Source organism: Physeter macrocephalus, chromosome 2 (genome assembly GCF_002837175.3).
Source record: "Physeter macrocephalus isolate SW-GA chromosome 2, ASM283717v5, whole genome shotgun sequence".
Taxonomy (NCBI): Eukaryota; Metazoa; Chordata; class Mammalia; order Artiodactyla; family Physeteridae; genus Physeter; species Physeter macrocephalus.
This window is the reverse complement of record NC_041215.1, coordinates 22,985,023-22,998,131: the sequence shown is the minus strand read 5'-3', so window position 1 is coordinate 22,998,131 and position 13,109 is coordinate 22,985,023. Positions and strand designations below refer to the sequence as shown.

Here is a 13,109-nt window from a genome sequence, read left to right as displayed (position 1 = left end):
GGACGATAGGGATGCCCAGGGGCGTGACCCACTCCACGGCCGAGCCCATGTGGGAGATGAGCCGGGCGCTCTCGGTCAGCCAGCGCTGCAGGGATGGACACAGGGCTCAGGGGGGGCCGGGTCTGGGGAGCCAGGGCCGAGGGGGGGCAGGGGGAGGAGGAGGCCTCACCTGGATGGACCGGGTGCCCGAGAACATCTCCTGCAGGCTGTTGAACACCTGGCGCACGAGGTAGTGAGAAGCCTCCCACACGAAGTCCTGGGGAGAGGGCGAGGGGAGGGCGTGGGCGGGGCCCAGGTTCCCTCCACGACGCCTGACGGCCCTGGGCCAGTGACCTCGCACACTCTGAGGGGGTGGGCTCGCTCCCATGGGCCCTGCTGGGGGACCCCACGGTGGGCAGAGACAAGACCCTGTGTCCGGACAACCTGCTGCCCAGCGGCCACCTGCTCCAGGACAGCGGCCGGCAGGGTCTGGAGCCTCGGCCCTGCGCACCTGGGGGAAGTCGTGGATCTCCCGGAGGCGCTTCTCGATCTGCAGGCGGCCCCCGTAGCGGGTGACCCCGTACACTACGGTCATCACCGTCTGCTTGACCACCTTGCGGCCGATGAAACCCTCCAGCATCTGGGCCACCTGCACACCCTGTTCGGCGTCCTGCCTGCGGAACACCTCCACCTGGAGGAGCGGGGGTCAGTGGGCAGGGCCCTGCCCACCCCGAAGCCTCCCACCCCGAGGCTCCTTCTCTTCCCGTGGGCCTCACCAATGCCCCCTCTGACACATCCCCCAAGAACCCTGCCTGACTGCCGGGTCACGTGACAGTTGGCGGCCGTGGCAGCGGGGTCCACAGCACCCAGATGTGCGAAAGACAGACCCGGGTGGGGCTGGGGGATAAGAACAAGCAGGGGCGGGGTGGGTGCGCACCTGTGCAGCCACCTCACTGTACACGTCCTGCGGCAGGTCCGAGGGCAACAGGTTGACGGAGGCAGCCCCCGCGCTGTCCCGGCCCAGGGCGGCGTAGTGCTGTAGGCCGTTACAGGAGCCGTCCTGGGCGAGGGGTGGACAGTGAGGAGCGGGGAGCGAGGGGCGGGGCAAGGCGAGCTCCAGGCTGCCCCAGCTCCACCCACGGCGAGCTCCCTAGACCTCCCACAACGACGGGCGGGCGTCAGCCCCCACAGAGTGGAACCAAGGCACAGAAAGGGGGGGTGGGGTGGGGTGCGTGCCTGCATGAGCTGCTCACCGTGGGAACACCAGCCCGTGCAGAGCGGGAGGGGCAGGTGCCGGACACCCGTGCCATCCCTCGGCACCTCAGCCCGAGAGAGACACCTTTGGCAGGGACCCACAAGGGCAGGGCACACTCCACACCGGAGTCCCCCAGCTCACCTGGTGAACCGGGAAGTGGGAGACGTAGGCGGTGGGGTCGGGGGCACGCACCGCCCGGGCGACCTCCATGCAGCAGGCCAGGGCTTGCCAGGGCTCGTCCGCCTCCATCCACCACTTGCGGCCCTGCAGGAAGCAGCGGGCTGGGTGAGGCCAGGCCCGGTGGGGTCAGAGCCAGCCTGGGGGCACTCCCTGGGCGGGCCCAGGTGGCGTGGGGACACCGGGAGGCCCTGGATGGCGTGGAGAGAGGACAGGCGTGATAGACCAGGGAGGGGCCAGCCTGGAGGGAGGCCTATTGTGGCATGGGAGGCTGCCGATGGCCCAGGACAGAGGGAAAGACAAGCAGAAGGGTGCCTGGGGAGAAGCAGGGGGTGGGGGGTGCCTGAATGGGTCTGAGGTGGGTGCCGTGGAGGCCAGGAGAGCCAGATGGTCAGGGGTCAGGGGTCAGGGGTCAGGGGTCAGGGCCCAGCTGCTGTCCTCCCCACGCCACCCACCGTCATGGGCCGGTCCGCCGAGTCCAGGATGTCCTCCATCAGCTCGTCCGCATAGTCCCGGCGTGCCTGCAGCGACTCGCGCTTCTTGAGCCCCGTGAGGTTGACCAGGTGGATCTTGAGCCAGTTGAGGCCGTGGGGGCCGAGCGGGCGGCCCTGGGCGAACTCCAGCAGTGCGCGGGCCAGGTCGCTGCCCAGGTGGTTGAAATGCGGCGAGCAGGGATAGGTCCGGCCGCGGAAGTCCATGTTGTGCGGCAGCCAGAAGACGCGGTGCCGCAGGTGCTGGGCCAGCGACAGGCGGTACAGTGCATCGGCGCGCAGGCTCTGCATCTCCCGTGCCACCTTCAGGCGCCGGGCCAGCTCCCGCCGCATCTCAGCCTTTTCAGCGGGCGAGACCTCAGGCAGCAAGCAGCCCTTGGGAGCCTGACGGCCCTCGGGTGGCCGGGGGGCCTCGGAGGGTGGGGCGGGCACACCCAGGCGAGGGCAGCCCTTGTCACTGAAGAGCTCCAGCACCAGGTCCAGCACGCGCCCATTGACCCGCCAGGCACAGTTGCCCAGCTGGGTGAGGGCATCCAGGGCACCGTGTAGCTCGGCAGGCGGGCAGCGCTCCAGCAGGAGCTGGTGCTGCTGGCTGCCCTCCACCGAGCGCATCATCTTGGTGGGGCTCAGCAGGAAGGCGCCCGAGTGGGGCGACGTCCAGGGCAGTGGTGGGCACAGCATGGGCACGTCCGTCGACTCAAAGGTCAGTGTGCGCTCCGCCGCCGTCTCCAGCAGCTGCGTGAAGGCCGGGTGAGGCTTCAGGATCCCGATCTGGGGGCGGGGCAGGCGGAGAAGGTCAGGGGGCTGCCCCAAAGGCAGTGGAGGAGGGCCCTGGGGTCCCCTCAGATGCCCCGACCCTGAGACCAGGTCCGGGGCCACAGCAGAATTCTGGCAGGATCCCACCATGGCCCAGGGGCCCTGCACCACCCAGAGCCCGCGGCCTCCTCGCAGGCCCGTCCCCACAGTGGCCCACCTGGCGGAAGCTGCGGAAGGAGTACACGTGGTAGAGCACAGGGATGAGCGTGGCAGGGCTCCGGGGCGCTGCCAGGCTGCTGGGCATCTGCGCGGCCCGCACCAGCACCTCCGCCAGCTGCTTGCCCAGCTGCACCACCACTGACATGGGCCAGGGCTGCTCGTGGGGGCCCTCAGGCTCCCCCAGTGCCTCCCAACGCTGCCGTGGCAGGCACGGTTCCTCCACCTGCGAGTGGGAGGGTGGCTCAGGGGGATGAGGGTCTGGGTGCAGAGCTGGAGATCCCCGCCCACCCCCAGGGAGGGGTGAGCTGACTGCTATCCCAGGGTTAGGTGAGGAAAATGAGGTGGAGTCTGGGGGCAAATCCGGCCGCCTCAGGAAAGGGGAGAGGAGAGAGGGGAGGGGACCTCCACTCAACGCCTGGGTTTCCCCACCTAGGTTCCCTGGGCCTCACCTGGGTGTCGGAGGCGAGCAGGTGCAGGTACTTGGAGTAGCGCTGCTCCAGTTCCTGCACCTCGTTTCTGAGCTGCTTCCTCTTGAAGACGCGCAGACCCAGCTCGTGCGCCAGGAAGAGAAGTGACTCTCCCTGCGCGGGCAGCGCCTGCAGGGTCTGGAGGGCAGCGAGCGCCATGAGCCCCGCGCTCCGTGTGGACCCTGCAGGCACACCCACAGCAGCCCCTCCCCCCGGCCCCGCGCGCACCTGCAGCAGCATACCCACAACCTCCTTCTCGCTGAGCAGGCACAGGTATGGGAAGAGTGAGAGGCGGCCTTCTTGAGCAGCGTGGGCCTCGCTCTCCTTGGTCTCTTGCAGCTCCCGGTACAGAGCCGTCTTCCATCTGGTGCGCAGGCCTGCCAGGGTCTTCCGCTGGGGGGAGGGGGTACACAAGGAGTCATCACCGTGCCCACCCAACCCCGCAGCCCGCGAGGCCCCAGCCCTACGCCTGGCAGTGCCTGGCTCAGTCTCTTCTTCCATCCAGTGGGCCCCCAGCTCCAAATCTGGCAGGGCTGCTCATGGGGGGAAAGGGCAGAGACTGGGTCATCCAGCATGTTGGGGTGCACTATGAAGGTGAGGACTCACTCCCCTGCTCCCAGACTGGGGTGGCCTCCCCCTCAGGGTTCACACAGCCCACTGTACAGGTGGGCAAACCGAGGCCCAGAGGGAGCAGCCACTCCTCCCACCCAGATCACATAGTGAGATAGAAGCAGGGGTGGCAGCCCCCATAAATGCTTCCTCCCCGTGTCCCCACCCATCTCCCAGGGACTGACTTCTCGGCAGAGCTTAGGGGTGTCTGTCCCCCGGGGGCTGTGAGCCCAGCAAGGGGCAGCCTCACAGCCAAAGGATGGGGGGGGCCAGGTGTGGAACCCGAGGGCTCCACAGGAAACAGAAAGGAAGGCCTGCCACCGGAAGCTGCCCCCTTACCGCCGGGCCTTACCTGCCCAGGTGCAGCTCAGATGCCCACAGGTGCAGGTGGGGACTCCACCAACTCCCTCACCCACAGCACTGGGGTGAGTCTGAGGGATGCGCGGGCCGCAGACGGGAGAAACCAGCTCCCTGGGCTCTGTGAGCCTTACACCGGCGGCGCCCCACCCCCTGGCCTGGCCGTACCCTCCCCACGCAGGTGAAATCCAAGAACTCAGTCTCCAAGAACTCTGGCTGCCAGGCAGCCGGCCTCCCCCATGCGACCCTGCCCAGGCAGGGGGCGCCCAGCTCAGCCGGAGCGGACCACCCCCCAGCCCCTTACCGCATGCAGGACCTCCTTGGTCAGCAGTGGAACCTTCTCCACGGACTCCACGGTGATGGTGGTGGCCATCTCCACGCGAAGCTGCTGTCGGAAGAGGCCCTGCAGTTCCTTCAGAGACAAGTGCAGCCTCGGGTAGGACACAGCGGGATCCTGCTGGTGGCAACAGGCTGGTGGTGAGGTCCCGGTGCCTGACCTCTCGACCTGAGTCCCCCAGGGTTCCATCCACACCCGAGGTCAAGAAGAGCAGCTGCCCACCCTACACGTGCCAGGACCCCCACCCGCCCCCCTGGCAGAATCACAGTCATTTTCCCAAGTCTCCTGAAAATCATCCATCCTTAACGCTGGGGGGAGAACGGGGCCCAAGATAGTAAGACAACGATGCTGGTGTGACAGCATCTGCTGGCCTTGCCAGGCGGGCAGGATGCCCAGGAAGACAGTGCAAGTCCCCGGATGCTGCTGTTTTCTCTTTAAACTTGCAACTGTGTGAACGTGTGACTCTTCCAAAACTAAATTAAAAATAGCAAAACCCAACACACTGAGAATCCAAAATATACATCTACACAAAGACCTGTCCACAGCCACAGCAGCACAGTTCACGATGCTTAAAAACTAGAAACGACTGAAGTGTCCGTCAACAGATGATAGATAACACAGCGTGGCCCCTCCACACACAGGAACATCACTCAACCCTGAGAAGGGGTGAAGCCCTGACACTCGCTACCGCGTGGACGGACCCTGAGACCACGACGCTCAGTGAGAGAAGCCAGACGCAGAAGGACACACGGCGTGTGATTCCACTGATGGGAAACGTCCAGAACAGGCAGATCCACAGACAGAGAGTTAGTGGCTAGTGGTTGCTGGAGGGGGTGGGGGTGGGGGGGGAATGGGGGCTGACTGCTGATGGGGACAGGCCTCCTTTTGGGATGATGGAATGTTCTGGAATTACATAGAGATCAATGTACTAAAAAATATATATGGAGCTTCCCTGGTGGCACAGTGGTTGAGAGTCCGCCTGCCGACGCAGGGGACACGGGTTCGTGCCCCGGTCCGGGAAGATCCCACATGTCGCGGAGCGGCTGGGCCCGTGAGCCGTGGCCGCTGAGCCTGCACGTCCGGAGCCTGTGCTCCGCAACGGGAGAGGCCACAGCAGTGAGAGGCCCGCGTACCGCAAAAAAAAAAAAAAAAAAAAACCCCCCAAAAATATATATATATACTGAATTACACTTTAAAAGGTGAACTGCAGAATAGGAGAATTATGTCCCAGTAAAACGAAAAAACCCAGTGACTCAAGGTGTCACGCTCTACTCCACCCTGGGAGGCGGGTGCGGCCTCGCCGCTGCCTGCCACCTGCGGAGTTAGCTGTCCAGTCTCAGGGAGGGCACACAGGCCCTGCGACACCTCGACGCTCGGCCCACGGCTGCATTGCCACGTGGAAACCGAGGACGGTGCGGCGTGGGCCCCCCACGGCGGCCTCCCTCCCGCCAGCATTGGGTTGGGTGGGGCCGACCCCGCCAGGAGAGACGGGGAGGGGCCGAGGCGCCCAGAGACGACACCGCCCCCCGCCCCCTGCCCCCGGCAGGTGCCAGGCCACAGGCCCCAGCTCACCTTGGCGTAGATCTCCCGGAGCAGCGGCGAGGTGTTGACCTGGGGCAGGGACACGGGCAGCCGCGGGGGGGTGAAGGAGGGCTTGGCCTTGCGCACAGCCCGCAGGAGCTCAGCCCGCTCCTCGGCGCCCAGCGGCACAGCCGTGAAGAGCCCCTGCAGCTGTAGCCCGTCCTGCGCCATCTGCTTCAGGCACCTGCAGGGCACACACACCCGGCTCACAGCGCCGGTGCCCGGGGAGCCCCAGGGATCCCAGCCCCCAGCTCAGCCAGGCCACCCCACACCAACCCACCCACCTTCGGATGGTGCCAGCATCCTGGTCCAGGCGTCCCATGCACTGCAGGGCAGCCGCGTAGGACCGCAGGTCCGGGGTGAGGCCGGCGTCTTTCAGCATGAAGAACACGTACGTCAGCTCTCTGAAGGAGCCCTGGGGGAACCAAGCGGGGTGAGGGCCTGCGGGGGCGCTGGGTGCGGGCGGAAGGGAGGCCCCAGCTCGGCCCACAGTGCTCCCTGCTGTCCGCCTGCTCCTCTACCCAGTTACCCGACGACCGGGCCTCCTTCCTCCACACAGGCCTCCCCGCTAACTTTCCCTGCGGTTTTTCCTCCAGCCCACTAGTGGCTCAGGAGAGATGCCACAGACCCTTCCAGAGAGAGGCATTCCCAGCACCCCCCGACGTGTCCTGCACCCTGTCTGAGAGGTGCTGCCACCCCAGACCACGTGCCAGCAACTGGGTCCTAGGTGCTTGTCTGCACGGCCCAGGGTGCAGGGGGAAGTGGGGGCTGCTCAGTCCGGTAGTCACCAACCACGCCGGCCACTTAGCTTAGTTTAAATTAAATACTTGGTCCAGCAGCAACAGGAGGGTGGAGCAGATGAAGAACATTGGCAAATTCACAGAAAGGTCTACTGGACGCTGCTGGTCTAGATTCAGCCCATCTATCCTACCTCTAAAAACTCACAGTAGGAGTACTTCCCTGGTGGCGCAGTGGTTAAGACTCCTCCTGCCAATGCAGGGGACACGGGTTCGAGCCCTGGTCCGGGAAGATCCCACATGCCGCGGAGCAACTAACCCGTGCGCCACAACTACTGAGCCTGCGCTCTAGATCCCGCGAGCCACAACTAAGACCCGATGCAGCCAAATAAATAAATAAAAAGTGGAAACCACTTTTATTAAGAAAAAAAAAAACTCACAATAATGTCACCACCACCATGAAAACATGCATTCAAACCTTCACAGTGTTAAACACACACACACACACATAGCGCTGGAGCCCTGGGTTACAGCCCTCACTCCTCCCAAGATGGGAGACCCAAGGCTCAGAGGAAAGGGAGGGGTGTGGCCACGGGGAGCACATGGCAGAACGGGACTAAACTCAGGTCTGGGTGGCAGCCAGGCCTGCCCGACATAGGCTGGCTGCCTAGGGCCCCCAAAACTCACATCCACCTGGAACCTCAGAAAAGGGCCTTATTTGGAAACCGGGTCCCTGCAGGTGCAGTTAGGATGAGGTCACACTGGAGGAGGCCGTGTGACCACTGAGGCAGAGATCAGAGGGACGCAGCCACAGCCCAAGGGACATCACAGACCCAGGAGCTGGCAGAGGCGTGAAGCACCCTCCCCTGGAGCCTCCAGAGGGAGTGGGACCCTGCCACGCCCTGACCTCGGACGTCTGGCCGCTGGGGCTAAAAGAAAACAAACTTCTGCTGCTTTAAGCCTCCCAGTTTGTGTTCATTTGTTCGGCAGCCCCAGGAAGCTCATCTGATCAGAAATATGCTGCCGTAACAGGACTCTTTGTGGGGGAGATGCCGGAGGCCAGAGGCCTGGGAAGGCAGACTAACTCCTGGAACTGAGTGCCCTCCTGCAAAGACAATGCAGGCAAGAAGCCCCCTGTGACTGTTGCTGTGGAGCCCTTGCGAGCCTCCCAGCGCTATCAGGCGGCTCTGGGCCGCGTTCTGCGCGTGAGTCAGCACAGCGAAGTCCCTGCCGCCAACCTGCCTTAGCGAGTTGCACCTGTGTCTTCAAACAGCTGTTTCCCTTGTTTGCCCGGCACTAACGCTTTCCCTGCTGCTCCTCAAATGAGGCTGCAGACCCACGGGAAGGGAGGGTGTTGGGGAAGTTTTCACCGCAAGGGCACTTAAGCAACTCTCCTAAGCAGCCACAGCTCAGAGGAGAAATCTCAGGTGAACACAGAAGACGTGGGAGAGAGAAGCAGCTAAAGCCGTTCCCAGAGGGAAATTCACAGCTGTGAATGTCTGCATTAAAAAGAAGGATCCCACCTAGGAAACTCGAGACAAAAACAAGCTAGATGGAAAGCACTGAGGTCACAGCCCCAAGAAGGGTCTGCCGTGCCCCTCACACCAGAGCCGTGGTCAAGTAACCAGAAGGAAATGCTCTGAACCAGAGCACAGCTTCTTTCTGCCCTTTTGGTCATTTTCACACTTTGCTTTGAAGGCCACGCGTGACTCATAATCAACAAGCCTAAAGGATTATTAAAACAATAAGAGACAAAGGCCTGAGCCCTGGGGTTAAAAGACAAGTGTTTGAATCTAAGTGCCCCCAAGTTGGCTTCTGCCTCTGACCCCGGGGCACTCGCTCCCTGGGCCCAGCCACTCACCTGGCGAGCCCAGCCGAGCATGACCATGTTGTACATGGAGAGTGTGAGCAGCCGCTGCTGCTGGGACTTGCTGTGGTGGGTGACCAGCACGTGGTGGGCCAGGGGCAGGTGGCCCGTGAGCAGGCAGCACTCAAAGAAGGACAGGAGCCTCTGCTGCTGGCCCTCCAGCCGCGACTTGGGGCCTCTGACCGCCGGAGCCGCTGCCGCCTTGCCGCTCAGCCTCTGTGGGGCCTCCTGCAGCAGCCGCGCCAGCTGCTCCTCCCACGGACCCCGGGGCGTCGCCTGCTCCCAGTGCTGCAGCTGGCTCGCCAGCTTCCTGCTCAGCAGCCGGGGCTCCAAGCGCAGCTGCTTCTGCCAGGCCACCTTCTCCACACGCCTCTGCAGCTTCCCCTCCAGCCGCTGCTTGCGCCTCTCCATCAGCCGCTGATCGTTGTCCAGTTTCTGTGCCCAGCGGCTGCTGAGCATGGGGGCGGCCCCCTCAGCCCCTGCCTTGGCCTGCCTGGGTGGCTGGGCACCGCCAGCCTCTGGGGCTCGAGGCGCGGCCACCCTCTTGGCCACCCTCTTCACCGTCACCTCTGCCACGCCCTCGGCCTGCAGCTGCCGCACCCGCGCCTTGAGCACTGTGGGGCAGAGGGTGAGACGTCAGGGGACCCCGCTGCCCAGGAGGCAAGAGACCTCAGCCCTGTGTGTCTGCTGACCACCGCAAACGTCCCTAGACTTACCTCGTCAGCCACGCACGCCCCGCCCACCCAACCGGCACCCACCCACCAGAGCCACCCGAACCCAACGTCCCGAACAGGCTCCTGGTGTTGCCCACAACCTGCCTCTCTGCGTCTTCCCGCACCCCCCCAAGCTCTGTCCTGCCCAGCCTGACCAAAAGTCACAGGTCGTCTGCGACTCTCCCCCTCTACATGCAACCCGTGAGCGCCTCCTCAGGGCTCTGCCTTCAAAATCCACCCGGGTGCTGGCGCCTCCCTGCCCTTTCCACCCCCACTCCATCCGTAATGGCCTCAGGGCCTTTGCACGTGCCATTACACCCCCACCCCCACCCCCCACAAACAGACAATTCACAGCCCATTGCTGTCCTGTGCCACTTCACGGACAGTCAGCTCTCAGGACCTGGGGCAGTTCTGTTCTATAGAGTTTCAGGCCACTGAGCTGGTGAACAGGGAACCACCACTCCCAGGCAAACACAGGGCTCCTGAGAGCCTGTGGTCACATTTCCACCAACAGGTCCACACATAACCCTGTTTTGTGAGTTCTCATCTGAGATATCTTATTTCCTATGTATTGCTGATTCACTAACATTGAACTCACAGCCAATACTTCTACAACTCACCCCTCAACAAAGCTTGTCGAACATGCAGATTTTCTACAAAAGGCACGTCACAGCCCCCTTGAGCTGAGGAAACTAGACAGCACCCCAGCACCACGCCCGGGGCCATTTTAAACTGCAGAACCACCAACGAACAGCACAAAATGCAAAAACGTGGCACCAGATACACTCTGAAAAGGACGCCTGTTGACAGGGTGTCGCCCGGCTCCACCTCAGCTGGGAAGGTGTGCATCGGCTTTGGGGTTACCAGTTCAGCTGGTAGGAGACTTTGCAAACACAGAATCCGCGAACATGAGGACCAAGGGTATCCATCTCCTGCCTGCACCTGTCTCACAACAACATCGGCCCCAGAGAGAGCTGGCCCAGAGCAGAAACACAGGCGCGGCCCTGGCCTCAGTGACTAGAGACTCAGCAGACCCTTTCTGCACGGGCGGGAGACTGTCCGGTGGCAACGCGTCGGGCAGGACACGAGGCAAAAGTAGGATGTGGGCACAGGTTTCCCTCGGAGGCGGCCACATCCGAGCCACCTGGGGGGTGACCCGGGACTAGCAGGTGCAAAGCTCCTGATGCCAGAAGCCGAGGAGGTAGGCAAAGGCCCGGAGGTCTATGGCCCTCAGTGGGGGTCTGGAGATTATTCTGTGAGAGAGGAAACAGTTGGACGGTTCAAGGCTGGGGAGTGAGATGACGGGATTCAGATTTCCAGACCCTGGGCTTAGCTTTAAAATAATGAGATGGGTGAGAAACGAAAGAAGGTTGCTCTTGAAGCGCGTGGGACCTGTGGCTTCACTTCTGCGTGTTTGGGGTTTTCTGAAATCAGGTACTGTTTTTCAAAGCCTCCCCCACCCCACTCCTGGCTGCTGGACACACACTGGACGAGGGACAGGAGGGGAAGCAGGAGGCACTGGACGTCTGGGAGGGAGAGGACAGTGAGGTGGCGAGAGGGACAGATGCCCCCCACTTGCTACGGAGGCCGCCAGGACCTGGCTGTCCGTCCCAGGTGACAATGACCACGACTAGACCCCGTCACGCACCCAAGCCCAGGAAGCTGAGCCAGGACCACTGAGCTTGGTCAAGTCACTGCTCAAAGCCCAGCTCTGCACGTGCAGCGGTGTGTGGCCTTGAGCCAGTCTCTCCAGCCACAGATCTGGGCCTCGACTGTCTCATCTGGAAAGGGGGAGCCCCTGCTGGGACGAGGGAATTAAAAGAGCTCGCTGTGTACAGCACTCGCTTCACCATGGGGGCCCTCGGACCACCAGGGAGCGGGACCCCATGAGTCACCCCACCTTACAGACTGACATCCCTTCTCACCGGGGTCACTGTGGGGAACCAGGGAGGCGGCTCCCAGCAGCGCTGCCGATGGGGGGACAGCGAGGAAGGGGCTTGAGGCCCCAAACCTCGGGGGTCAGGCTCACCCTCCAGCAGCTCGGCATGGCCCCAGTCCTTCCGGCGGTCCTGCTCACAAGGGCTGGCAGTCGAGCTCCTCTTACGGCCCCAGACGCCACCAAGGGCCCCTGCAGGAGAGACCAGGGAGGCTGAAGGAGGCAGGCATCAGGGGTGGGGGAGGGAGGGCCCTGACAGGGTCAGGAATCGCAGGATCCAGGGCAAAGGAACCCTAAAGGCAGTGGGAACTGCCAGTGGTCACCGGTCTCACACTGGAAAGAAACTAACAGGACAAAAGTGAAGTGGACACCACGGGCAAAGGAAAAAAGAAAACTGGGGCGTGGGGTGGAGGATAAAAGGTTTGTCGAACTAAGGCACAGACAATTCAAAGGTTAAAAACCCTAAACCGGGGACTTCCCTGGTAGCGCACTGGTTAGGAATCCGCCTGCCAATGCAGAGGACACGTGTTCGAGCCCTGGTCCGGGAAGATCCCACATGCCGCGGAGCAAATAAGCCCGTGCGCCACAACTACTGAGCCTGCGCTCTAGAGCCCGCGAGCCACAACTACTGAGCCCGCGAGCCACAACTACTGAAGCTCGCGAGGCTAGAGCCTGTGCTCCGCAACAAGAGAAGCCACCGCAGTGAGAAGCCTGAGCACCACAAGGAAGAGAAGTCCCCACTCGCTGCAACTAGAGAAAGCCCGCGCGAAGCAACGAGGACCCAACACAGCCAAAAAAAAAAAAAAAAACCCTAAACCGTGAATAGTGGGTCATGGGGCTCCAAAAGAAATCAAGGGTCGAAGATCCAAGTGCCCCGCCGACCCCTGTCCGGAGAGTGGGCCAAGGGCGAGTGAAAGCGGGGTCGAGTCACTGGGTTCCCCAGAACTCCCAAGGGCAAAGGGCAAAGGTCGGAGGGAGCTGGATCCCGAGGGTCGAGTAGCCAAAGGTCACGGCTGCGGGTGGGGGGCGGGCAGGGCAGCGGTCCCGGAACTCCCGTTCATTACCTTCCTCGGCCAGGAGGCCGGGGGGGCCCGCCGGCCACAGGGCCCTCCCGAACCCCGCCGCGCCGCGGCCCCAGCGCACAGCTGACATGCCGCTAGCACGCGGGACCACCGCGCCGCCGCAACGCACCTGCGCCGCCCGTGCCCGCCGGGAGTTGTAGTCCTAAGGCCTACGGCGGCCGCGAAGGGACCACGCTCCTGGAGAGGGCGGGCGGAACCACAATTCCCAGGGGGCAGCGGGGCGCCGGATGCGGGGGCATGCGCCGCTGGCGCCCGATGATTGGCTGTTCGCTGTTGAGGCGGGGCGGGACAGAGCCGTTACTTGGGCAACACTGCGAGAATCTAAGCCATCTTTGGGAGGACCCGGAACATGGGTTTTGTTGTTGTTGTTTAAGGAATAGTCGCCAAATAATTAGGACAGCGTTCTGCAATTTAGAGGTTCCTATCCGCGATCTTCATTGATCCAAAGATAGCTCTGGGGAGGGAACTATTACTGTCTCCGGTTTATTGTGGAGGAAGCTGAGGTTCAGAGAGGTCAATCAAGTTCCCCAAAGACACACAGCACGA

At 63.0% G+C, this 13,109-nt stretch overlaps 1 protein-coding gene across 1 annotated transcript in view; it reads right to left on the bottom strand.

The window, feature by feature from the left end:
• Positions 1–12,673, bottom strand: part of LOC102979979 (RNA polymerase mitochondrial) — an 18,163-nt gene extending 5,490 nt beyond the window's left edge. The window contains exons 1-15 of the mRNA XM_028496687.2: positions 12,546–12,673; positions 11,575–11,673; positions 8,827–9,446; positions 6,513–6,643; positions 6,220–6,412; positions 4,615–4,764; positions 3,573–3,737; positions 3,327–3,482; positions 2,876–3,100; positions 1,867–2,673; positions 1,376–1,498; positions 917–1,039; positions 491–670; positions 170–256; positions 5–85 (exon numbers count right to left, since the gene is read on the bottom strand). Of these exons, the coding sequence (XP_028352488.1) occupies positions 5–85; positions 170–256; positions 491–670; positions 917–1,039; positions 1,376–1,498; positions 1,867–2,673; positions 2,876–3,100; positions 3,327–3,482; positions 3,573–3,737; positions 4,615–4,764; positions 6,220–6,412; positions 6,513–6,643; positions 8,827–9,446; positions 11,575–11,673; positions 12,546–12,633 (3,228 nt within the window). The 5' untranslated portion in view covers positions 12,634–12,673. The remainder of the gene's footprint in view (positions 1–4; positions 86–169; positions 257–490; positions 671–916; positions 1,040–1,375; positions 1,499–1,866; positions 2,674–2,875; positions 3,101–3,326; positions 3,483–3,572; positions 3,738–4,614; positions 4,765–6,219; positions 6,413–6,512; positions 6,644–8,826; positions 9,447–11,574; positions 11,674–12,545) is intronic.
• Between the last annotated feature and the right edge of the window lie 436 nt (positions 12,674–13,109).